At 45.8% G+C, this 24,099-nt stretch overlaps 1 protein-coding gene across 3 annotated transcripts in view; it reads left to right on the top strand.

The window, feature by feature from the left end:
- The window catches only part of NUP133 (nucleoporin 133), a 238,180-nt gene that overhangs the window by 99,922 nt on the left and 114,159 nt on the right, over positions 1-24,099 (top strand). For all 3 annotated transcript variants that reach the window (XR_015878408.1, XM_088472517.1, XM_088472518.1), the window contains exons 10-11: positions 7,035-7,182; positions 18,028-18,185. Coding sequence is in view for 2 of the 3 variants with exons in the window: in XM_088472517.1 (XP_088328643.1) it covers positions 7,035-7,182; positions 18,028-18,185 (306 nt within the window). In the remaining variant the exon portion in view is untranslated. The remainder of the gene's footprint in view (positions 1-7,034; positions 7,183-18,027; positions 18,186-24,099) is intronic.

Here is a 24,099-nt window from a genome sequence, read left to right as displayed (position 1 = left end):
GGTCTTCCAACTTAAGCGCCAAAGGTTTCTCCAGCTCTGTGATTCAAACGATGCTTAGGGCACGTTCCAGCGAAGAATTGTTTCTTTGCCGGATGTCAAACTGACTCACAAGTTTTCAGTTTACAACTGATGCAGGTCCGGGCATATCCAGGATGTCACGCTATGGAGACATTACCTACCATTACCTTTACATACTGCTATACCATGACTTTTGGTACTTCAGTGTATATAATCAACTCGAGTGATAGCAATCAACTCTATTTGTATTTGAATATTACAGAGCGGCCTACTGATGTTCATAAGCAAAGATTCAGTAGCCGCAATCAACTGGTTGTATACTTCTTACCACTGCCCAGTCAGATCAGAAAACGCTGAAGCCCTGGCGGGTTGGCGCCCGCCAGGTGAAGACGTGAGAAGTCCTAGTGGGTGGCGGCCATGCAAAAGAGCTTACAGGCCGCTGCCCCCCAGGTGAAGGTGCAGGTAAAATAAAAAAATTTTAAAAAGCGGTGTCTGTTCATTTTAATATTTCTTTTATAGGTGTACTACAGGTACAAGTGGGCCCAAAATTCCCCGCTTGCTACTACTTGTGGTTTTCCAAGTACCAGCATGCGGGGGAGGCTTGCTTGGACCTATAGTTCACCTGCAAAAGAAAATAGTCTTTAAAATGCACCGCACATTACACAATCAACCCGGCACCCACCACCCATGGGTGCCTACGATAGCCCCGGACTATCAGCCTGGGCCTGGGGTGCCCTGGAGAGGGAGACCCCTTTTATTGGGTGGTCCCTAGCTCCCCAGGGATCCCCGGCCTGGGCTGACTTGCTGTCAGCGTTATTGCTCCGGCTGGGGGACCCGGTGAAAGGGCTCCCCTGGCTGTGGACCTTTGATAAAGCTGCATCAGAACAGCAGCAAAACGCATCAGCGTGGACTTTTTGTATACCAAGAACCTCTATACCTCAATGGGAAACGCTTGAACCAGGACTGGACATAGCATACTGGTGAGGAATCTACAGCCCCCTTTTTCTACTTGGAATATTATTACCACATTTTACGGGACTGTTCCTCCAGCGGTGTCTATTTGGATACCTATTATATGGATTATGTCCTCGTGCTCCCATGCTTGAATTGATCAACCATATTAGAGTCCAGCTACTTTAATAGGAACAAGTGTTTCTGTATGTATCTGTTCTTGTATCAACAAGTCGATGTATTAATTGATTTTAACCCTTTCATTTTTATGTATTAAATGCAAATTTATTGGTGAAGACAGTGTTGTGCATCCAATTATACATTGTTCTAGGTCTGCTATTTTTCCATGTGATATATTCTCTTTTGTGTGGAGGTGACTTCTCCCGTTCATATAGCAGCTGCTGTAGAAAAACATCCCTAACCAGCGCCCGAAATATACCTTATTGGTTAATTTCTATCACTGTGGCATTAGCCCCCTGCTAGAAAAAGTCAGTTGCTGGTTCTGAAGAATACAGAGTGACCCTACTCCTTTTTTCCCCCTGTATTTCCAGAACCAGGACTGGATCAGAGCCCAGTGCTGGTTGCGCAAAGTACAGGGGACCCCTACGTCGTTTGTTCCCCTTATTTTGGCAACCAGGGCTGGTTCTGACTAGCCTGGTGCTGGTTGTGCTTAAGAACAGGGGACCCCTACGTCATTTGTCCCCTGTATTTAAACCAGACCAGGACTGACCGTTAAAATCCCAGTGCTGGTTGTGGGTTTTTTTTTTTTTAGGGGGCACCTTTTTATATATTTTGCACATTAAATTTTTAACACAGTTGCATAGATGGATCTCACTACTGCGTTCATGCATCTGTGACTTATTGATTTTATTTTCTCAGGTGCATGCGCAGTACCAGTGAGCCTTCTGTCGCCTACCGATACCCCATTTACACCACTGCCACTGCTCTGCACCACTGCTGCTGCCACTACCCCGCATGCCTACAGCCTGCCCCCTGAAGCCGTCTCACACTCTTCACCTCCCAAACCACCACCTGTGTGCTGGCCCCTCTTCCACCTGCGCTAGTGTACCATTTTGTTGTTCTCCCCTGCAGGTTGCCCGGTTTGCAAATCCAATCCCTGATAGTTAATACATTTTTAAAAAGCTAGAAAATTCCATAGACAACCGTACGGTTTCAAATGTCCCATTAAGGCTTCTTAGACATGATCTGAAATTTCAGAAATCCTTCTGAATTTGTGCCACTCAAACTAAAAGCAATGAAGTTACGATCATTAAGGCTGACGCCTTAATGGACGTATTCCTTGCGCAATACAGATATGGTATGCTATCACACCCTGTATTTAACTGCAGATTCAGCACTCTCACAGAATGAGATTGATGTCACTCACAAAATGGTGGAGCTGCTAATTCACAGAATTGTGTGCTCATTGGAATACACACATGCAGTCTACGCAACTGAGGTCTGAGCAGAAGATAGAGCTGCACAGATGGGATAAGAGTTGAGTAGATGGGGAAGAGACAGATCGGTGTGCATGGAGATATATAAGCATGGAGAGAGGGGGGGAGCTTAAGCAGCACTGACGTTAAGGAGTTGTCCACACACAGCCCTGACAAAGTCCGCAGTTGATTGGACAGACGAAACGTATTTGCCACGCCCCCTTTACAGAGTGAGACCCGGAAGAAGCTAGCTGACGGTGAAACAGTTGTGCACACTCACCGCCGGCTATTAGTCTTCGGCTGCGTTGGGTGACTGTCACCATTGCTGCGGCTGCAACACGAGATCGACACAGGACGGATCTCCAACTTCGTGAGAGGGACCTGGGAAGCAAGGTAACTGAGGCACAAATCAAAGCCGCAGACACCCGAAGCCGGAAGCACGGAGGTAGGAGGCGCACGCACCGACATTGCTCTGACGTTAAAACTCTGTCACTATTTTTAAACAGAGGAGCAACGATTCAAAATCTTGAACTGTGAAAACACCTAAGTGGCATACTTAGCTCAATTTCACCATCAACACAGTCATCTATTCAGGAATTTGTTTTATATGATCTGCTTATGCTGGACCATACCTTGCAATTTATCTATAATTGTGGATATATGCACACACAACCCTTGCAGTGTGCAAACATTTCATTAATTTTATTCACTCATTATTGCTTCACAATTTCTCTGCAATGTGTATTTTTATGCAAACCACATAACCTTTTTATTTTGAGTGTTTTTATTGTATTTAACAGATTTTATTTCACTTGCATTGTCAGAAATAAAGTAATTAACGGTCACAGTAGAATCAATATAGTAAACCCTTAGTTTGCGCCTCAAACACATTTATTTTCACTGCTGGAAAGGAGCCAAAGTGATGCAGATAGGTGGAAAACAGTGGTGAGGATGGGGGGGACAAAGTGATGCAGATGTGTGGAAAATGTTACACTGTATTTGGCAGCCTTGAAAAAAGATCGCAGCTCTGAAACGTCGGCATTTTGATGCCAAATATACCTTGTTACTTGATTTATTGATATTGGGGTGCCGCTCGAGAGAGAGAGAGAGAGAGAGACACACACAGACATTTGCCCCCTTCCTGATTTTCTTAAGTTTTTGCATATTTGCCGCACTTATTTGTTGATCTTCAAAACTAAGTTGAATATACAATAAGACAGACAACTTGAGTAAACACACAATACAATTTTTAAATCATTTCATTTATTAAAGGAATACAGTAATCTAATACCAACTGGCCTTGTGTGAAATAGTAGTTCCCTTAATTCCTCATTCAAATAATGAACCAAATTGAATTGATAATGAGTTCAATTAGACTAGACACAATCAGGCTTGATTACTCCCAGCCCTGTTGAATGCAAACATAACATAACATATAGAAACCGTTGTAATTCCTACACCGTTCACCTGATTTGGATGTAATTACCCTCAAATTAAATCTGAAAGTCTGCAGTTAAATCACATCTTGTTTGTTTCATTTCAAAGCCATTGTGGTGGTGAATAGAGGCCAAAATATGAAAATTCTGTCAGTGTCCCAATATTTATGCACCTGACTGTACATCTACGCCCCCCTCCCCCTTTTTTTTACTATTCCTTTAGTCACCCAGTCAAAAAACAAAATCAATAAGATTTGTTTCCCTACTGCTGATGTAAGGCTTGCAGATTACTCAATCTGCAGATATATCTGTTCAGTGTGTACCCAGGATAAGGCTGTGGGTCTTCAATGAACTACAGTGAGGGCTATTATCTCCAAATGGAGAAAACTTGGAAACGTGGTGAATCTTCCCTTTATTACCCCGGCCACCCAAATTCCTCCAAGACCACATCAACGACTCACGAAGATAATCACAAAAGAACCCAGACAAACATATAAGGAATTGCAAGTTACACTTAATGTCAGTGTTTATGATTCCACCATAAGATAGAGACTGGGCAAATAGTATCATTCGGAGAATTTCAAGGCGAAACCACTGTGAACCAAGAGTATCATAAAGGCTCTCACATTTGCCAAAAAATACATTGATGACCCCCAAGCCTTTTGGTCTATGTTCTGTGGACTAGTAAGTCAAAACTGGAACTCATTACATGTGGCACAGCCAACGCAGCTTTCCTCAATAAAGAAATGTCATACCAATAGTCAAGCATGGTGGTGGCAATGAGATGTTTTGGGGATGCTTTGCTTATTCAGGACCTGGATGACTTGCCATAATTGTCGGACTTATGAATTCTGCTCTCTACCACAAATTTCTGAGGGAGAATGTCCGGTATCAGGCTGTGATCTGAAGCTCAAATGTTATTGTGTTATGCAGCAAAATAATGATCAGAACCTTAGCAAGCCCTTCTTTGACTAACTCAAATGAAACAATATTAAGGTTTTGAAGTGGAATAGACAAAGTCCTAACTTGAATTTAATTGAGATTCTGTGGCAGGACCATTACCAGGTAGTTCATGCTGGAAAACCCTCCAAAGCGCCAGAATTAAAGGAATTCTGCAAAGAAGAGTGGGACAAAATTCCTCCACAGCGCTGTGAAACACTGATCTCCAGTTATCAGAAGTGTTTGGTTGCAGTTGTTGCTGCCAATGGTGGCAAAACCAGTTATTCAGTTGGAAGGGCAGTTTAATTTTCACATGGTGATATAGGTGTTGGATAACTTTTTTTCCTTCAGTAAATGAAATGATCATTTAAAAATTGTATTTTGTTTGTTCAGGTTTTATTTAACACTGCTGTCCTGGCAAATATTAGCAAGAGTTTGGCTATTACCCATGTGCGAGTGGTGTCTGTGTCTCGTATATGTGTACAGCCCCTTTTCAATTTGCTCATTCTGCTGAAGTCCACTGTATCTTTGCTGTATAGTTCTCCACATGTATGGCATGTTATTTTGCCCAAAGCAGCAGACTATAAAGTGCGGATGCTTTTACATTGCAATCAATGCTCCATTCCTAAATGATGTGTTTTGATTCGAGATGTGTGGATTCGGTTTTACTCGGATTTACTCTGTTCTTTTCAGCAAAATGATCGCAAGTTCGAATTAGTTTGGATTTATTTTATTGGCTATCCGAAACAAGTGATAGCCTATAGCCAATAAAATGCCGTTTTTGAGATCCGAACATATCTGTGTAAATCCGAGTAAAACCGAACCCGCACATCTGATTTTGATATAAAGAGCACAGTCCTAGGGCCTAAAATATAAAAAAGCAATATACAAATTAAGGAAATGGCAATCTGCAATTATGCCCAAATACCAAGTTTCAACTTCACTTATGTGACATTCAGTAATGAAATACATAGGCCTGTATTTAATTCATTTCACACCCGCAATACTTTTTCGTCTGCTGGACTTTTCAACTATTTTAGCCTCGAAAGCTTAAAGCGCGCGTACCCGCGATTCACCCTATTCAATTCCAAAAGACACGAAAGCCCAACCCGGCGAATGCAAACCAGGCGAAAAGTACTGACAGAGTTGGGGAAATCAGCCTGACACCCCCTAAAAGATGCACTAACATTGGGGATCAATGTACATGCCCCCAAATAGCCCTAATAAAGCTATTTGGGGTACTTAAGGGATGTCTATTTCTTCTAATTAGCATCTTTGCACAAGTGGTGAAGACTAGCATTAAGCAGTTGGTTTTTTTAGTGAAAATAAGTAGTCCTGTCAAATATGGGGTACTTGAAAATGGGTGCAAGCATGGTTTAAAGTCGCTAAAGTAAAGCAAGCACCTAACCCCTACTTGCAGACCCCACAAAAGTCTATTTCGCTAGTTTTTAAGTTTGTACCCCCACTTTGTACTTTTTGCCCCATTTTTCAAAGTGCTTTTTTGAGGTGTTCCTCCAATTTTTTTTTTTACGCAGTTATCCTTTGGGGGGCTGTCCCAAGTGGGTTGAGTGGTTTCCCCACCTTTGCACCCCAATATAGCAATTTTGCACTGTTTTCCTCCACCTATTCAGAGGCGAATCTTAATCGCCTATTACATTGCGTTTTTGCGTATGCGAAAAGTGTTTGCAATTGAATATGGAGATAAGTTTCCGCCTGGCGAAAAGTCTCAATCGGCGATACTTTCTCGCGGATTCCGACTTATCGTGGCTAATTGATTATGGGCCATAATGGTGAAGTTCACATGTCTAATTTTATTAGTTTCAGAATTTTGCAGCTTCAAATGAAAGGTAGAGGAGTGTAGGGGGAATGCGTTTTGGGGCTTATGCTGGCCCATCCCTTCGGTGACATCGCCTGTAGCGATCAAACTGAGTTGCTATGTAACCACATGCAGAAGTGCACTTTATCTGCCATTTAACCTAAATATACATCAGAATTTGTATGTAAGCAGTACAGTTTTTCTTTAAAGATAAGGTACATAAAGATTTTTTCTTTCTTTATTAGAGGACTGTTCAACCAAACATTTCAAGGCTATTAATACAACTATTGCTCATTGATCGTCATATACAATAAGTGGATCACAATGAAAAATGTTAAATGTTGTCTTTCATCTTTGTCATCAGTATAATTAATAGAACCTGTACAGGGCTACATTTGTAATATTTTTTTTCTCCACTTTTTTTTTCTTTCCCTATAGTCAGAAGAAATGCTGTTTTCTCAGCTTGTGATTCCGAACTTTACTAGTCCCGTGTGTAGCATATATACAAAAGAAATGGTTTTTGCCTGCTCTACAGGCACCCGGAGAGGCTCTTTTCCACATGAGAAAATTTCATTTGAAGCCCAAGGTAGGTCCATTTGATTCTTGTCTCTGTTATATTGTAAGCTTGCTAGCAGGGCCTTCTTACCTCTGTCTGTCTGTTACTACCCGTCTTGTTCTATTACTGTTTGTTCCTAATTGTAAAGAGGAACGGAATGTGCTACACTTTATAAGTAACTGATAATAAAATAAATATTGTAATTGCGGTCCCTTCTGAAATAGTATTTTTGATATGGTGCTGATCTAGAGCTGTGGTCCCCAACTCCAGTTCTCAAGTGCCCACAAGTCATGGTTTGAGGATTTTTGTCTGTGGAAACAGTGGGGTAATTGCTGACCCAGCAAAATAGATTAACTCACCTGTGCATGAGTAAAGAAATACACAATCTGTACTTGAGGACTGGAGTTGGCAACCACTGGTCTACAGTAGAGTAGGGCTGCCTGCCACCATCTTGTTTCCTCATCCTCCTATATACCAGCAAACACCATGGGGATAGTCCACCCCTATTATGGAGTCAGACCAGAAAAGAAGTCTTACTTGTCCTTGTATTCTAGAGTCGGATTAGACAGGTGTTTGCCATTTATTTTTTAAAATTTTTGGGTCTCACCTGTAAGTGTAATGGAGGATTGACGGGCTCCTTTTCTGAATTCCTGACACCCATGCCTTCAGAATTACAAACTGGGTGAAAGTGGTGACCAAGACTTTTGGAGCAATTCCCTTAGAACTGCATCCTCTAGTAATACAGGTTAAAAGTTATCACTCTACACCTCTAAGATTGATGCTTTATAGTATCAAGCGCAATGACCTCAAGTGTATATGTGTTACAATGCAGGAAACTCATGACCACTAAAATTGATTTCAACTTCTGAAAAGATGCTGAAAGAGTGCTGATATAGTGGAAATATGGGGGAGATTTATTAAAGCTTGGAGAGAGATTAAATTGGGAGACATAAAGCACCAATCAACTGTGTAATTTTTCAAACATGTGAGATGTACGACTCTGCGATATGAGGGAGAAGTGTTATCAGCGCATGCTATGTGCGCTAATACCGCTTCTACCCATGTATTAAAGTGGGGTTGGCTGGTAAATGAAGGGTGCTGTGCACCCTTGTTATCGACGCTGCTATCTACAAGATAGCGAGCCGATGTGCCACCCAATGTATGAACGGTTAGTGGCACTGACCATTCTGACAGCTGCAGCTATTGATATCGACAGCTGCAGCTGTCATTCCTTTATCACCACAGCAGGGACTGCAGCGGCTGCCCCTGCCCTGCCGGCTCCACTGAGCACGCGCAAGATCTTGCGTGCAGCCCGGAGCCGGCAGGGCAGGGGGTGACGGCGCAACAGCACTAGTTTGATGCTCTGTGGGGTCTGGTAGGGATCGCCGGTGGGGGGAGTTTTCACTCCACCAGACATGTTATTAAATCTCGTCGTTACTGCTTCGCCTGGGAAAAGAGGCGAAGCAGCAAGAGTTATAGCGGCACTATGCGTGCCACTGTAATGCATCTCCCCACAGCCTGTAAAATGACAGGAGCTGATTGGTTGATGCTTTATCTCTCACAATTTTCTCTCTCTCCAAGCTTTAATAAATCTCCCCCTTAATTACTATCACAGTAGGTGCAGACTTTGAGGTACTACTTCTGCAGCAATACTTGATACATTCTCAACCTTCGCACTGTAACAGGATTCACATTATTATTTGAAGACTAGCTAAAGTACATAGGTTTAAATCTTCAAGTTATTATGTTTTATTATGTAATGTCCAAATACTGTATATCCAGCGGCTGACCCAGAACAAGCTCTTAAAGTTCTGCCGGGCACACTCCGTTGTGAGGTCCAGCTGGGACCCCAACCACTCCATTAGGCATCCCAGGCCACTTGCCACCCCTCTGTGAAGTTTTCATCCAAATCTATCCAGTGGGAGGCACAGAACATGTTCCCCAGGTCCAAGTCCTGCCCAGGATACACTAACGGGAGGTCCGACGGGACCTCAACCCCCTAGTATGTCTTCTGGGATCCAGTGTTACCACTCCGAAGTTTTCGTCCAAATTATGTAATGTTGTCCAAATCCATCCTGTGTAAAGCCCAGAACAGGCTCCCTGAGTCAAAGTTCTGCCCAGTACACTCAGCCAAGAGGTCTGACTGTGACCCCAACCACTCCATTAGGCATCCCAGACCAAATCTCACCCCTCTGTTGAAGCCCCAGAACAGGCCCCCTGGGTCAATGTTCTGCCCAGCGTACACCAACGGGAGGTGTGACTGGGACCCTAACCCTCCTAAAATTTGGCCAGGATCCAACTTTACAACATTGCGTTGGTTTCAATCGAATTGGTGCACAGGTGTCCGAATGCATAACCGGACAAACAAACAGACGAATGGACCAATGACATGAATATACCACACCGTATGCTATAATAAAAGTAACAAAGTTTTATAGACGTAATCATCAGTAACAGGATTAATTAGATACAGAAATTAAACAAATCTACTTAGCTTAGTTGATTAACACAAAGCAAACAAAGCATCTGATACTTGCGCAGTAGTTCAGGGTGTGGTTCTAACATAAGGGTCCCCCAGTACTTTCTTCACCGTAGGTCCTGACAGAATTTCATATCAAGTCTTTGCACTTCCATTTAGGGCCGGATTCAATTAAAGGCGAACAGCCGTTATCAACGAAAAGCGATCGCCGATGTGATGTTTTCGCCACATTCCCACGTATCGTCCTATTCAATTCCAGGACTTTTTCACGTTTGAAAAATCCATAGGCAGAAACAGGTGTAAAAGCTTCTCCACCCAGAGGCAGGAGAAAAGTTGTGCAAAATCTATATTTAGAGCTAAAAATGTGGGGACTTGGTTCAGAACCCTTTGGACACCCCCACCTAAAGACTAATTATGGCAAAAAAAAAATTCTTAATTACCCCTAAAAAAGGCATGTCATTTTTGGGGTGAAAATGTAAAGTCTGTTTGATAATGGGTATAAAGTACTGGGTCTGGTATTTTGGGGCGCTCTATAGATGGGACAGGTATTTTTAAGATTGCGGGAGGTTGCAGCAGTTATTTTAAAATGCTCTTTAGAGATCAAAAAATATACTAGTACCCATTTAAATGTACCCCCAATTTAATTACAGAAATTTTTTTCTAAAAGAAATTGCTTTAGATAATTTTTCCACACTTATGCAAATATGCATATAACAGCCCTTTAACTGAATTTAAACAACCAAAATAATTTTTACAGCTATTAATACACTTCTATATTGATTTCCAGGGTCAGTTAGGCTTTTTCTGGGGTACAGACTGATTTCCCCAAAATAAGCTGTCTTTTTCGCTAGCCATTCGCACATGTGAGTTTTCACCTGTTTTGCAATTGAACAGGGTGAAAAGCGGGAGCGCGCATGGTGAAAGTACGTGAAAACTTCGCCTCCAAACAGGTGAGATTGCAGCTGCAAATGCTCATCGCCGGCCGCGACTTTTCGCCTCTAATTGGATTCGGGCCTTAGTGTTCAGTGCACAGTAACACTTCCTTTAATATCTCTTTACCAACACCCAATTATCTGGATCTAACTAGTGTATGTTATAGCAATGTTCTTACAGCAAGCGCAGTGGGCATATGGACATTGTCAAGATCCTCTGACACCTTTGGAATGACCTGTGGAAATGATCTCATTAACCCTTTCCTTGCAAATCTATTGCATTACAAATGCTAGTGTTATTGTGCAACAAGAGTCTAAGATAATGAGACCTACAAAAGATAATACTTATTACTATAGCGCTATGGAGGAATAACAGTGCCAGAAAAGGACATGTTTGTGGGCAGAAGCTGCATGAAGGATTTTCAAGGAAAATGTATATTTGCTGTTCTAACAAGCAACAGAAGATTGTGTTTGCTGATACTTAAAATCCCCAAATTTATGGCCATTCATCAGTTTTGACTAGGGTCTACTCTAGGACATAATGTCAAAGTGGACACAGCAATACAGCTTGATTATCCAGGAGAACAATTATCTCGTTTGAACATGTAAATTCTCCAGGAGAAGGGAGAGGAGTTTTGGGGATTCTTTTACAGGTAACCACCAGCTCACAGCCCATATCCTGCAAGTTATAAAAAAAACAAGGTTGGATCATAAACAAAAAGAAAAGCCATCTCCATGTCTAAGTGCAAAGTTAGATTTTCTATGGATATGCTGAATACTGTTAAAGGGAATGTACAGTCCCCTGGAAAAGGCACGGAACAACTACTACTACTAGATATCCAACCCTTTCTATCCACACACCTCTGACGTTGGTTTCCACATACAGCAACCCCAAGCAAGACGCGGTTATTAAGAAGACTTGGGACTGTTGTAATTCATTTACACAAATATGTTATAATGACAGAGGGCAAATAGCAGTATGGGGGTGCTACTTGCAAATATCTAATGGCACACAGTCAGTGGCAAGGATATATTGAAAGCTTGCCTTAAAAACAAGGCATATAAAACCAGTGCACAAGGCCTTTTTTACATGTTCAAAAATAATTACTATGTCTTAGTTTACCCAGAAAACTAGTGAAATAAGACGTCTGTGATCTGTGCACCTTTTACAGTGTGTAACACTCTGGCCATTCACTATAGCCAGAACTGTTCTGTTAGTTAATTAGTTCATCCCTAACCAGACACGCCATGTTTCTTCTTCCGGGGTCCATGGGGTCCACAGCTACTACGTTGGGGTATATGGATGTATCCAGGTACCAACAGTTAATCCAAGCACTCCGCTTCCAGGATGCACCAGGTCCTCCCCTATATACCCCGCCCCTGGTTACAGGCAGTCAGTGTACTGTTTGGTGCGAGAAGGCACCGTATTAACAGTGGGACTGCGTTGCAGTCCCGAAGGCGAGCTTTGTTTTTTTTAAGGGCAGTTGGCACGTGTTCCCCGTCTGTGGCAACTGAGCATCTGATAGACGCACGGGTCTCCTGCTCTGTCTGCCGGCGCTGCAACGCTGGTCAAATGACTAGTGCTTTCGGCAGGGGCTTAGGCTCTGGACCGGGCATCGCGGATGCAGATAAGTAGGGTCGTGGGTGGCTGCTGACTCCGCGGTCACGAGCGGTCTGTCCTTCGGCATGGGGACTGGCCAGGGGACTGCTGTGTGGGCAGCCGGGACTTGATGTTCCTGACACCCGGGGCTTATGGCGGCAGCCATGTCAGGGTGCCGGGTGGGTCCATGCAGCATAGAGGAGGTACGCTTCCCTGGCGGCCCCTTCCCCAACCCGAACTACGGCCCTCACGAGGTTCCCACGTTTGGGTTGCTCTTCCCAGCCTCCAACTATATGAGCCTGCCACAGATCACTCCTGGGTGCTCTATATGGCTGTTACTCAAGAGGTATTGGGTTAGTCTCCCTGAATGCCTCTCCCTTGGGACCGGTCATACAGAAGCTCCATATGCTACTAAGCTTAAGGCTGTTCGTAGTTTATTGAGGAGCCTAAATTGCATATGCTTTGCTGAGTGAGTGTGTGTGTGTGTATATATATATATATATATATATATATATATATATATATTATTATGCATTATTTGTGACTTATTTGAAATCTGTGTGTGTGTATTATAAAGTGTTAACCTCTCACTACTGTTTCTCCTTATTGCCCTCTGCAAAAGGATAAAGGCACAGACAATCTCTCTCTCGCCATAAGTACGACTGTCCCTGTCATGGGGGTTGCAGATGTACCATCTCGACATGGGTCGCCCATTCTGGATTCGGATTGGGTTCTCCTCACGAACAATGCCAGTCTCCGCTGATGGGGAGCAGAGACAGGTCAACACACATTTCAGGGAAGATGGACGACAACGGAAAGCAGTCTGTTCGTAAACGTCCTGGAACTAAAGGCAGTATTCAAGAGCGCTTGTTCAAAGCTCAGGAATTACTAAAGGAGCAGGGCTGTCCAAGTACAAACCAAACATTCTGATTTGGGCAGAATGTCATTTCCAGCGAGATCCGCTCTGTTCATACCAGGCGTCCTCAATTTGGAAGCTGACTTCCTAAGCCAGCAGGATATACATGCCAGAGAGTGGGCTCTTCATTCACAGGGGTTTCGGAGCCTTGTGGACAGATGGGGTCTTCCAGTGGTAGACCTCATGCCTCGGATCAGTGAAACTTCAGACTGGCGTATTTTGTTTCTTCCGGTTTTCCCTTCTTCCAAGGGTTATCAGGAAATACAAGCAGGAGAGTGCAATAGTAATACTGAGCCCTTGCTTGGCCTGGATACCATTGGTTCACTGACCTACAGAGTCTCTCCATAGACACTCCGTGGCCTTTTCCTTCAAGGTTGTACCTGTTAATACACAGGGTCCCTGCCTGTATCCAGATCTTCCTCGTCTGTCTTTGACGGTGTGGCTCTTGAGACTTCTGTCTTAAAGGGAAAAGTTTTTTCAAGTTCTGTATTTCAGAGGGCACAGAAACCTTTCTCTGGCTAAATTTATTACAAAATTTGGCACTTGTAGTCTCAGCAGGGTAAACTGAGAAAAGGTGACCCTAGGGTGGTTATGGTTCTCAAGTGTTTTCTTGTTGTCAGGCTGGTTTAGACCGGGGTCTCCGTCTGGCCTCCCTGAGAGTTCGGGCTTCTGCACTTTCAGTTGGGTTCAGCAAGGGATCGCCCCATTGGCCTGACGTTAGGATATTTTTTCAGGGTTTTTTTGAGGTTTCAGCCTCCCTTTGTCCCCCCGGTAGCCGTGGGGTTTGGTATTGGTTCTCAGGACTTTGCAGGCTCCTGTATTCGAACCCTGAAATCAGTAGACCTAAAGTGGTTGACAGCGAAGACCGTTTTTTCAGGCTATCTCTTCTGCCCGTAGGGTCTCTGATTTAGCAGCCCTGTCTTTTCGCTCTCCTTTGCTGATATTTCATCAGGATAGAGCTGTTCTTCTAGGGCCGGGTACCTTCCTACGGGGTTTCCCGGTTTCATTGGAAATTAAGAAATGGTGCTTCCGGCTTTGCTAGCTTCAGGTCTTTCGGCTATTGAAGCATCACTGGATGTTGTTTGTGCATTACGCATCTATGTAGATCACACCAACTCCATTAGGAATAAGGTTTTACTTTTATTTTATTCGTGTTGTATGGCTGTCATAAGCAAGGCTAGCCGGTTAACAGACGGACATGGCCAGATGGTTGCATATGACAATTTCTCAAGCATACACACAAACTGATCTTGTTGTACCCATTCTACTCGATCTGTGGGACCATCGTGGACGGTGCGTAGTGGAGCCTCTGCGGAACAAACATGCAAGGCAGCCATGTGGTCTTCCGTCCACACCTTTGTAAAATTGTACACATTTGACATATTTGCCTCCATTTGCCTCCTAAGGATGCTTCCTTTGGGCAGAGGATTCTCCTCTCTACTGAAACACAGGAGCGTCCGCGTCCTAGGGGTACTTCTTTGGTATGTCCCCAACGTAATAGCTATGGACCCCGAAGAAGAAAATAAGAGTTATGGTATAACATGCCTTCGTTAACTTCGAGGTCCATGGGGTCCACAGGACACCCACCCTAACGCACCTGGTGTTATTGGGTAATTCTGTGTATCTCTGAGCGTTTCCCTCTTTGAGAGATTGGTCTAGAGAACATGGGTCCTTCCTTCTTATCTGTTTTGCCTTCTCTTGGTTGGCTTTATAACGAACTGACTGCCTGTAACCAGGGGCTGCTTATATAGGGGAGGACCTGGTGCATCCTGGGAGCTGAGAGCTTGGATTAACTGTTTGGTGCCTGGATACATCCATATACCCCAACGTAATAGCTGTGGACCCCATGGACCTCGATGAAAAAGCATTAACGTAGGTATGTTATACCATAACTCTTATTTGTCTCCCACTTTAGCCTGTAATGATGGTGCCTGTAGAATAGTCATATACGATTTGTCTTTTTTGGACAATGTGCTAGTTGTATGTGTCAGCCTCACAGCAGGCTCCAACATACAAGGTTTCCAAGTCTAGACATTTTTGGTCAAGCTAAGCTGCTGCTGCTTCTCTTTTCTGTAAATCTCTTAAAGCCAGAAAACAGATTAATAAAAATATTGCTAAGGAATGCTTTGAGTGAGTACCACAAAACATCTGGTCCCACCCCAACTGAGTTTTCAGCAAAATATCCCTTCAAGTAGTCAATTTAGTCATATTTCCCCCCATGAGCTAAAATGTAATGACTGTATTGGTTAATTGTTGCCAATATAGGACAGGGATCCATATTTGGAACACACTGGGGACAGATAGCACCAAGGGGTCCTACTGGGAGGAGGTAAGAATCAGGTCAATGCGTGACAGGTAGGGGGTGTCTAGGTGAATGGCAGGAGAAGTCAAATCCATTATCGACCTGTACCATATAACCAACAAGGTTGGCAGAATGAATCCGTTACTTAGGATCATCTGGAGCTGTAACACCATCTGTCCACACACAACCTTATTAAAGTTACCCAGCAGATGTCCAGCGCAACTGATGATAAGGCAATAAGAGGCATTTTTTTCTTTCATTTAAGGCGATGGTTCCCAAACTGTGCGCCGTGGCACCCTGGGGTGCCTCAGAACATTTGCAGGGGTGCCTCAGGTTGGTGGTCCAGCACCAAATCAAATTGTATATTGTCAATATAATGTAAATGCAGTCAGGTGCATAAATATTGGGACATTGACAGAATTTTCATATTTTGGCCTCTATTCACCACCGCAATGGCTTTGAAATGAAACAAACAAGATGTGCTTTAACTGCAGACTTTCAGATTTAATTTGAGGGTAATAGAGAGGCAGTAGAGGCCTGGCAGAGCATCACCAGGGATGAAACCCAGCGTCTGGTGATGTCTATGCGTTCCAGACTTCAGGCTGCAATTTCCTGCAAAGGATTTGCAACAAAGTATTAAAGTGTAAGTTAGATTTAGGATTGTTTAGTTTGTCCCATTACTTTAGGCCCCTTAAAAAGTGGGAGGCACATATAGAAACCGTTGTAATTCCTACACCGTTCACCTGATTTGGATGTAATTACCCTCAAATTAAATATAACATAACTGATCCTAGGTCAGCGCAATTTACTTCACTTTACTAAAAAAAATTTCTGCATTTCTCAATAACAAACTTTTGGCCTAGGGGTGCCGTATAAACAATGCTGATAGTCTAGGACGCCGTGATACAAAAAAGTTTGGGAATCACTGAGTTAAGGAAATCACTGATGGTTTTTTTTTTTTTAATAGAAGGTTAGAAACGCCTTTGGAATTAGGAGAATATGTAGCATAATAAGACCAGCCCATCCACATTGATGTGTTTCAATAAAGCAAATAATATAGGGGTCACATTTTCTGATCGGAGTTAGGACCAGGCAACACCTAATTCTGATGTGCTATATTACTCACAGTAGCCTTGGCTTAGATACCAACAAACAGTATCGAGAGAGGGGTAGAGTAACATACAGGTGAAATCCATGTTGAGCCGTGGTTACCTTGTAATCATCTTTACGCAACAAAGAAAAAAGCAGTACAGCAACCTGTGGTTAACTAAACTTAAGTTGTCAAGACAAAATCAGTATAATACAGTACAAAACCCATGATACCTTAACCCAGTCCACCCTGCTTGATACTGATCACTCATACTGCACGAAATTCAGAGAAGCTGGTGCCAGAGGAAAAGCAAGAGAAGAGCAAACATATTGATCTGCAAAGCATTTCATGTTATAAGATACTGGCCTCCAGTTATGCACATGTTCCAGAGGGCTGATGGAGAAACAAAGGAGCAGCCAGCAGTGCACCGTTCATCTCCCGGAACCTCTGCAATGAAGTAGGAATAAAGGGTTAAATGATGGCCATTCGACTCCAAGCTGGCAGGAAAAAGTCCCAGAGTCCAGGTGTTTGACCAACAATAAAGCTCCAGTGTTCTCCCCAGAAATTTTTCCAGCTGGGTGGCATCCAAAAGTAGCCGGGTGGGGGCCTTCGCAATTATGCGAGTGCCAGGAAAAGGGGTATCTCCCAGACCATTCCAGCCCGACATGTCTCAGGCTGCTCCCCACTGGCTCTCAGTCAAAAGTGCCCATTATAGAGTGCCCCCTGTAGTTTTCCCCTTTATGCATTGCCCCCTGTAGTTTAGCTTTGCCCTTATGCAGTGCCCCCTGGCTGAAGTAGTGCCCCTATGTAGTGCCCGCAGACTAGTCCCTTATGTAGTGCCCCCAGGCTTAAATAGTGCCCCCAGGCTGGCCCCTTTATGCAATGCCCCCAGGCTGGCCCCTTTATGCAGTGCCCCCAGGCTGGCCCCTTTATGCAGTGCCCCCAGACATAAATAATGCACCCAGACTGGTCCTGGCCCCAGCACTTATCTTTACTTGCTGGCCGCTTACCCGCTCTCCCACTCGCTGCTGCCTCGATCTAACTAGATCCAGCAGGTGCGCGGGGCAGGCTCCTCACATCGCGTGTGACGTCATCCGCGCAGTACATCACTGGGAACGCTGGCCTCTGAAGTGATCAGATGCTTCTTTAGCCTCCGGTCACTTCAGAGGCCAGCGTTCCACAGCGGGGGTCGGCGGGGAAAATTGCCGGACAGCAGGCTGTTTCTGCTGGACGATGCGCCCGCAGAAAACAGACTGGGGAGAACACTGAAGCTCAGAACCTGTTAAAGCTCCCAGAAATCGGAGTAACATAGTTTTTAATGATCTTACAATTCGATTAAGAAAAAGAAGATTGGTCTTAATGATCTGACTTTAATGTGTATTGCTAGTTCTAGACAGACTGCTGTATATTGCTCTTGAGATTCCATTTAACATAGCATTTACTTAATAATCTTTTTTTTTTTTTTTTTTTGTCACATTAATTACAGGACCCATAAAAAATGTTTTTTTATTTTTGTGTTTCTTTATTGAATTCTATAATCCTATTTTTCTCTGCAGGCGATTATATTATAGGAGCTGGGTCATGCGCAGATCTGCCAGTCTTTTTTACCAGGAAGAATGGCCTTCTTGCAGTTGTTGCTCGGGAAAGTGTGTCCGTGTTACCGGAAGATGTGGAAGATTCTCTGTCATCATCAGTGGCTGGACCTAGTCATCAGGTAAAATGCAGTTTTTCTGGGGGTTTTTTTTGTTTATTTTGTGAATTATTTTAATATGAAAATATGGTAACATTGCAGAGTAGGTTTTCTCTCACAGGGGGAGAAGTACACTATATAGACAAGTGATTAGACACTGACAGCAAATAGTTCAAGATTTTATTGACGTTCATACTTTGTAGGTCCACCACGTGCAGTGATTACTGCACTGCAGACACCCTTCTTTGCAAACTCTCCACAAGTTCCTGGACAACAGTAGGCAGTATGTTTGGTCACTGTACTTAAGGCAAAATGGCAAAACATGACACTGAAGAAGGTCGAGTCGGCCTAGAATGTACCCGCTGCTCCAATTCATCCCAGAGGTTCCCAATGGGGTTAAGATCTGGAATTTCAGCTGGTATGTCCATCCGGGTTACCAGATTTTCTGTATGCCAGTTCAGCGTCGCCCTGGAAACATGACAGGTGGCATTGTCGTCCTGATAAAAACATTAGTTGTTTCGTAGTACTGCAAGTGCATGGGCCTCCCTACGAAGTGTTCTTGTCGAAACAGTCATATTAGTGGCCATTTGGAACTCTTGTGCAATGGTATGCATTTTGCTTGTGCCGGGGTTTCCAATCACTTTTGTCTACCTAGTGTACTAAGCTCTGAAAAGTGATAAACTACCAGCCACTCTGCTCCTATTTGTCATCTTACAGGCTTTTTGAAAAATGACAGGAGCTGATTGGTTGGTAGTTTATCACACTCCAATGTATCACTTTCCAGAGCTTCGTACATCTACGCAACATTGTGTTGTGGCAACTAGAACCATGGGCTTAGACCAGTGTTGGCTAACCTTGACACTCCAGCTGTTGTGGAACTATATATCCCAGCATGCCCTGCCACAGTTTTAGCATACCCTAATAGCAAAACTGTAGCAGTGCATGCTGGGTTATGTAGTTCCATAACAGCTGGAGTGTCAAGGTTAGCCAACACTGGCTTAGACAATGCGCTCCCATTAGCCTATATACTGTCTGCACAGCTTAAGTTTCATCTTATATCCTTTGGGAGGAGAACACGTGCCCTTTTGACCTATTATTCATACATTAATAATAGTATTATGACAGTATTCTCCTAGTGTTCACTCTAGCTCCGACGGCAGGCAGGTTGCGCACGCCCGAAAAGGGGGCGTGTCCATAAGACGGGCCCCCTTTTCGTCACTCTTGGGGGCGTGCCCGGCTCTTATGGACACGTCGGGCAGCCCCCAAGCGCTGCAGACACAGAGAACAGATGCCGGGCGCATGCTCGGCACATTTCTCCAGCCGCGGGACACTGCGACCCGCGGGTGAAGATGACACCCGCAGGCTGTGAGGGCAGGGTGCCGCGCCCCGCTAAAACAGCCTAACAGGAACGCTATTCTCCTACCACTGCCAATGTGATACCTGTCTTGTCATTACAGAGTATAATCATAGTCTAATACAGAGACATGTATTCAGTTACAACTGTCATTTCATGGTGTCTCCATATTCTTAAAGATGGTTATTTATAATACAGTTTAGATTATCAATGAAACCACAACTTTCTTCTTTAGATGGGGACAACTTTCGGTACTTGTGTACGTAAAGTACACAAGTACCATTTAAAACATTCATTGAGTTCTCTCTGCAATGAGTCCGTAAAGTACACAAGTACCGTTTCTGCGATATGTTCAGATGTGTTAATATAATTTCTACATCAGGGTCCATAGGGTATCAACAGGATACCTTGGGGTATAGGTGATGACGTCAGGCATCGGGCACCATAGAGTTAAAGCTTTCAGCCTCCCAGGATGCACTAGGGTCCCCCTCCTATACCCCGCCCCCGAGCCAAGGCATCTCAGTTTTCGTTGGTGCCCGGCTCGGAGTCGGATGCACCTTTTTAGAGGGGGGCTAAGGTTAGCCCCTGAAGTTTCTTCATAAGCAGCTGTGGCTGCCCATCTGGAAGTACAGCATGGACAGTCAATGCTGACGTCCATGCTGTCTTCCCTACACCCCCGCCGGTACCAGAACGCCGGTACTGATCCGGGGATGCTGGTAAGCATCTGGGGTCACAGCTAGCGGTGACCCCAGATGTTTGGGACCATGGCCGGATTCAAGGGGGCAGCAGGTAAGCAGCAAGGTCCCGCGGTGGGTCCCTACTGAGCACATGGTCCAGAGTCCCCAGGAAGTGGGCTCCCTGGGGACTGGCTGCAGCGTGGAGCCAGGTAACTAACCTGCGCTTCCACTGCCCCCCTGGGACAGCGGAACGCATCTGAGCTGTAGCACTGCGGCGTCCCAGGGGTTAATTGTATGCCAGGGGAGCGCGCCTTCCCTGTATACAGCCGGCACCTCCCCCGCTGCACAAAGCCCTCTCTGCATCTGCTGACTGGCCCTGTGGCAGCGCTCCTCCCCCAGGCCGGCCTCCTCTAGGGTCCTCGGTGGCCATCTTTGCTGAAGCATGGTGAGCGCTGCTGGACGCTGATGATCGGTGGCATCGTGGTCTGGGTCCCCCGGCATACCTCTCCTCCGTTGGTAACAGGTCTGTGTATGCAGCGCTGTGTCCTACCAGGCTCTGTGTCCGTGTAGTTGAGGATCAGCGCAGATAGTGCAGGAATTGATTTCTTTGCATTGTATGTGACTTCTGCTAGCGTCTGCTGCCTGTACTTTCACTTTCTACTGTCAGCCATTTCACTGTCCCTGCTCTTCTTCTGCTAAAGCCCGTGCAGTGATTGCAGGGTGGTTCTCCCACTATACTAACAAGTATCAGTGAGAGGGGTCACATACTTACCATCATGTCTGAGAGTGACTTTCCTCTCCAGCTTATGTGTACTACGAGTAAGGTACCAATAGCGAAGGGGGAGGGTAACGCGGAGGGCAGTGTTATTTATTGGCGGCCAATTGCTGTCACGGCTCCGGTACAGGAACCGCCCTGGGCTTGTTTCGCCAAGGCGCTTACAACCCTAGCGGGCCAGTTAGCTCCGCAGCCTGCGTTTTCACAGATGGGATTGTCCCAGCAGTCAGTGGTGTCGTCACCCATGCAGGGTTTCCCGAGACAACTGATGGTACCCCACAGTCTCCCTATTTCCCCTCCCCAGGTCTCTCAGGAGCCTGCGTGGGTTAATTCACTGACAAGTTCTGTACAGCATTTGTCGGACGTGTTACAAGGGGAGTCAGTGTTGCAGCCACATAAGCGGCCGGTGGCGTCTTTGTCCGCTCCTTATGAGGATGACAACGGGACGTCTGATGATGGGGAGATTCTGGATCTTTCTGACCAAGAACCTCTCCGTACTAAAGAGTCGGACGTTAAGTCCAAGGTTTATATTCCTGGACTTATTTGGGCAGTCTGCACGGCTTTAGTGATTGAGGATGAAGATCCTCCGGTGTCCAAGTCAAAATATGCCTTTTTCAAGGATATTAAGGGTGACGCCACAGTGTTTCCTCTTTTGCGTCAGTTAGTAGACCAGTTATTAGACCTTTAGAGGAGGCGTGGAAACACCCTGGTAAACGGCATCAGCCTCAGAGATGCGGACAGTTATTTTGCTAAGTGGGAATCCCCTCCACAGGTGGATTCTCATGTGACACGCCTGGTCCGAACTGCCACGTTGCCCATGCCCTCCATGTCCTCCTTGAAGGATGCTACGGACCGTAAGGTGGAGATCTGCCTAAAGTCCGTTTATTCCCTCGTGGGGGGGGGGCAGCCAGGCCGGCTATGGCCATTTGTTGGGTAGCCAGAGCTATGGAGCGCTGGGCGGATAGTTTGGAGGCGTCTTTGGATTCCGACTGTTCGGCTGAACAGACCGAGTTGGTGGGCAATCTCCGGGATTCGGCCACTTACATCAATAAAGTGGCTTTGGATATCAGTACCCTAACTTCTCGGATTTCTTCGGCAGCTGCAGCTGCTCGTCGCACCTTATGATTGCGATCTTGGAAGGCGGACGCTGATTCCAAAAAGGCTTTGAAGCTTTGCCTTTTAGTGGAGAAGTCCTATTTGGTCCGGATCTGGACAAAATTGTAGACACGCTGGCGGCAGCCAAATCGGCATGTCTCCCGTCTGCTGCAGTTCCTTCCAGTTCAGGTACGTCGTCCTTTCGGCCTTACAGAGCCCAGGGTAGGCCTAAAGCACAGTCTTTTCCCCGACAGGCTGGCCCCAAAAAATCGGCCAAGCCCCGGAAACAGGCCTGGAGTACCAGACGTCCGGCCCCTTAGTCAGATGACAAACTTGGATCCCAAAGTGGGAGGCTGCCTGCTGCAGTTCGCCCAGTGTTGGTCGGTAACCACGACAGACAATTGGGTTCACGAGGTGGTTTCTCACGGGTATGCCCTCTCCTTTCGGCACAGGCCCCCATCCCGATTCTTCACCACGGGTCTTCCATCAGACCGGAACAAAGCCACGGAACTGCGGAAGGTTTTGCACACTATGCTCCAGGCTGGAGTTATAGTGCCTGTTCCATTCTCCCAGAGGGGCCAGGGTTTCTATCCCAATCTGTTTTTGGTGCAGAAACCCAATGGGTCGTACTGTCCGATCCTCAACCTCAAAGCACTCAACAGGTCTTTGCGGGTGCCGAGGTTTCGGATGGGGACCCTACGGTCCATCATTCTGGCGCTGGAACCTGGGGATTACATGGTGTCGTTGGACATACAGGACGCCTACCTGCATGTCCCTATTCTTTTACGCCATCAACAGTTCCTCAGGTTTGCAATCCGCAACGACCACTTCCAGTTCCGGGCGTTACCTTTTGGCCTGGCGACAGCACCACGCTGCAGGGAGTCCGCATGTTGCCGTACCTAGACGACCTTCTGTTGTAGCAGGATCTCCAGAGCTCCTTCTACGCCACTTGGACCTGACGATTGCGGTACTGCAACGGCACGGCTGGTTAATAAACTGGCAGAAGTCCACCCTGATCCCGTCTCTGCCTTACAGTTGAGGGTGCGCAGTTGTCTGCAGAGTCGCCGTGTGTCTCTGCACTCGGCGATGAGGTTACTGGGTCAGTATTGGACATGGTGGAATATGCCCAGTTTCACTCCAGACCTCTGCAGCAATTGATCCTGTCCAAATGGAATGGACTGCCTCAGAGTCTATAGTCCCAGACGATGGTGCTCACTCCGGAGATTCGCCTGTCCCTAGCCTGGTGGTTGCAGACGACCCATCTCAACAAGGGTCGTTCATTCTGGGTGGCGAATTAGGTCCTGTTGACAACGGACGCCAGCCTTCGGGGCTGGGGAGCAGTCACTGGAACACCTGTTCCAGGGCAGATGGACTCAGGCGGAAACAGAGCTTCCAATAAACATCTTGGAGCTCCGCGCGGTTTTCAATGCTCTCCAGCAGGCACATCGGGTTCTCCAAGGTCACCCCGTGCAGGTCCAGTCGGACAACGCCACCACCGTGGCCTACATAAATCGGCAAGGAGGAACCGGAAGTCGGGTGGCACTCGTAGAGGTGTCCCGAATTCTGGTTTGGGTGGAGCGCTATCTCCCGGCCATATCAGCAGTAGTCATCCCGGGAATCCTGAACTGGGAGGCGGACTTTCTCAGTCGCCAGGACGTTCATCCGGGGGAATGGTCTCTGCACCAGGACGTCTTTCAACTTCTGGTGGATAGGTGGGGTCTTCCAGAGATCGACCTCATGGCGTCACGGCACAACAACAAGTTGCCGGTGTACGGGTCTCGCACAAGAGACGAAAAGGCGTCTCTGGTGGATGCTCTGTCCGTCCAGTGGACGTTCCGGTTTGCTTATCTATTTCCTCCGTTTTCCCTTCTTCCACGGATAATCCGGAAATTCAAACAGGAAGGAGGGACGCTCCTGTTGATAGCTCCCGCGTGGCCCGGGCGGCACTGGTTCTCAGACCTCCAGGGGCTGTCCATTGACATTCCTCTGCGGTTGCCTATACGACCGGACCTACGATCACAGGGTCCTTGTCTTCAC

The sequence above is a fragment of the Taudactylus pleione genome, unplaced genomic scaffold (assembly GCF_031769625.1).
Source record: "Taudactylus pleione unplaced genomic scaffold, aTauple2 ptg000125l, whole genome shotgun sequence".
In the NCBI taxonomy this organism is placed as follows: Eukaryota; Metazoa; Chordata; class Amphibia; order Anura; family Myobatrachidae; genus Taudactylus; species Taudactylus pleione.
Note: the sequence above shows the minus strand (reverse complement) of the source record. Positions and strands in the feature narration are given on the sequence as shown.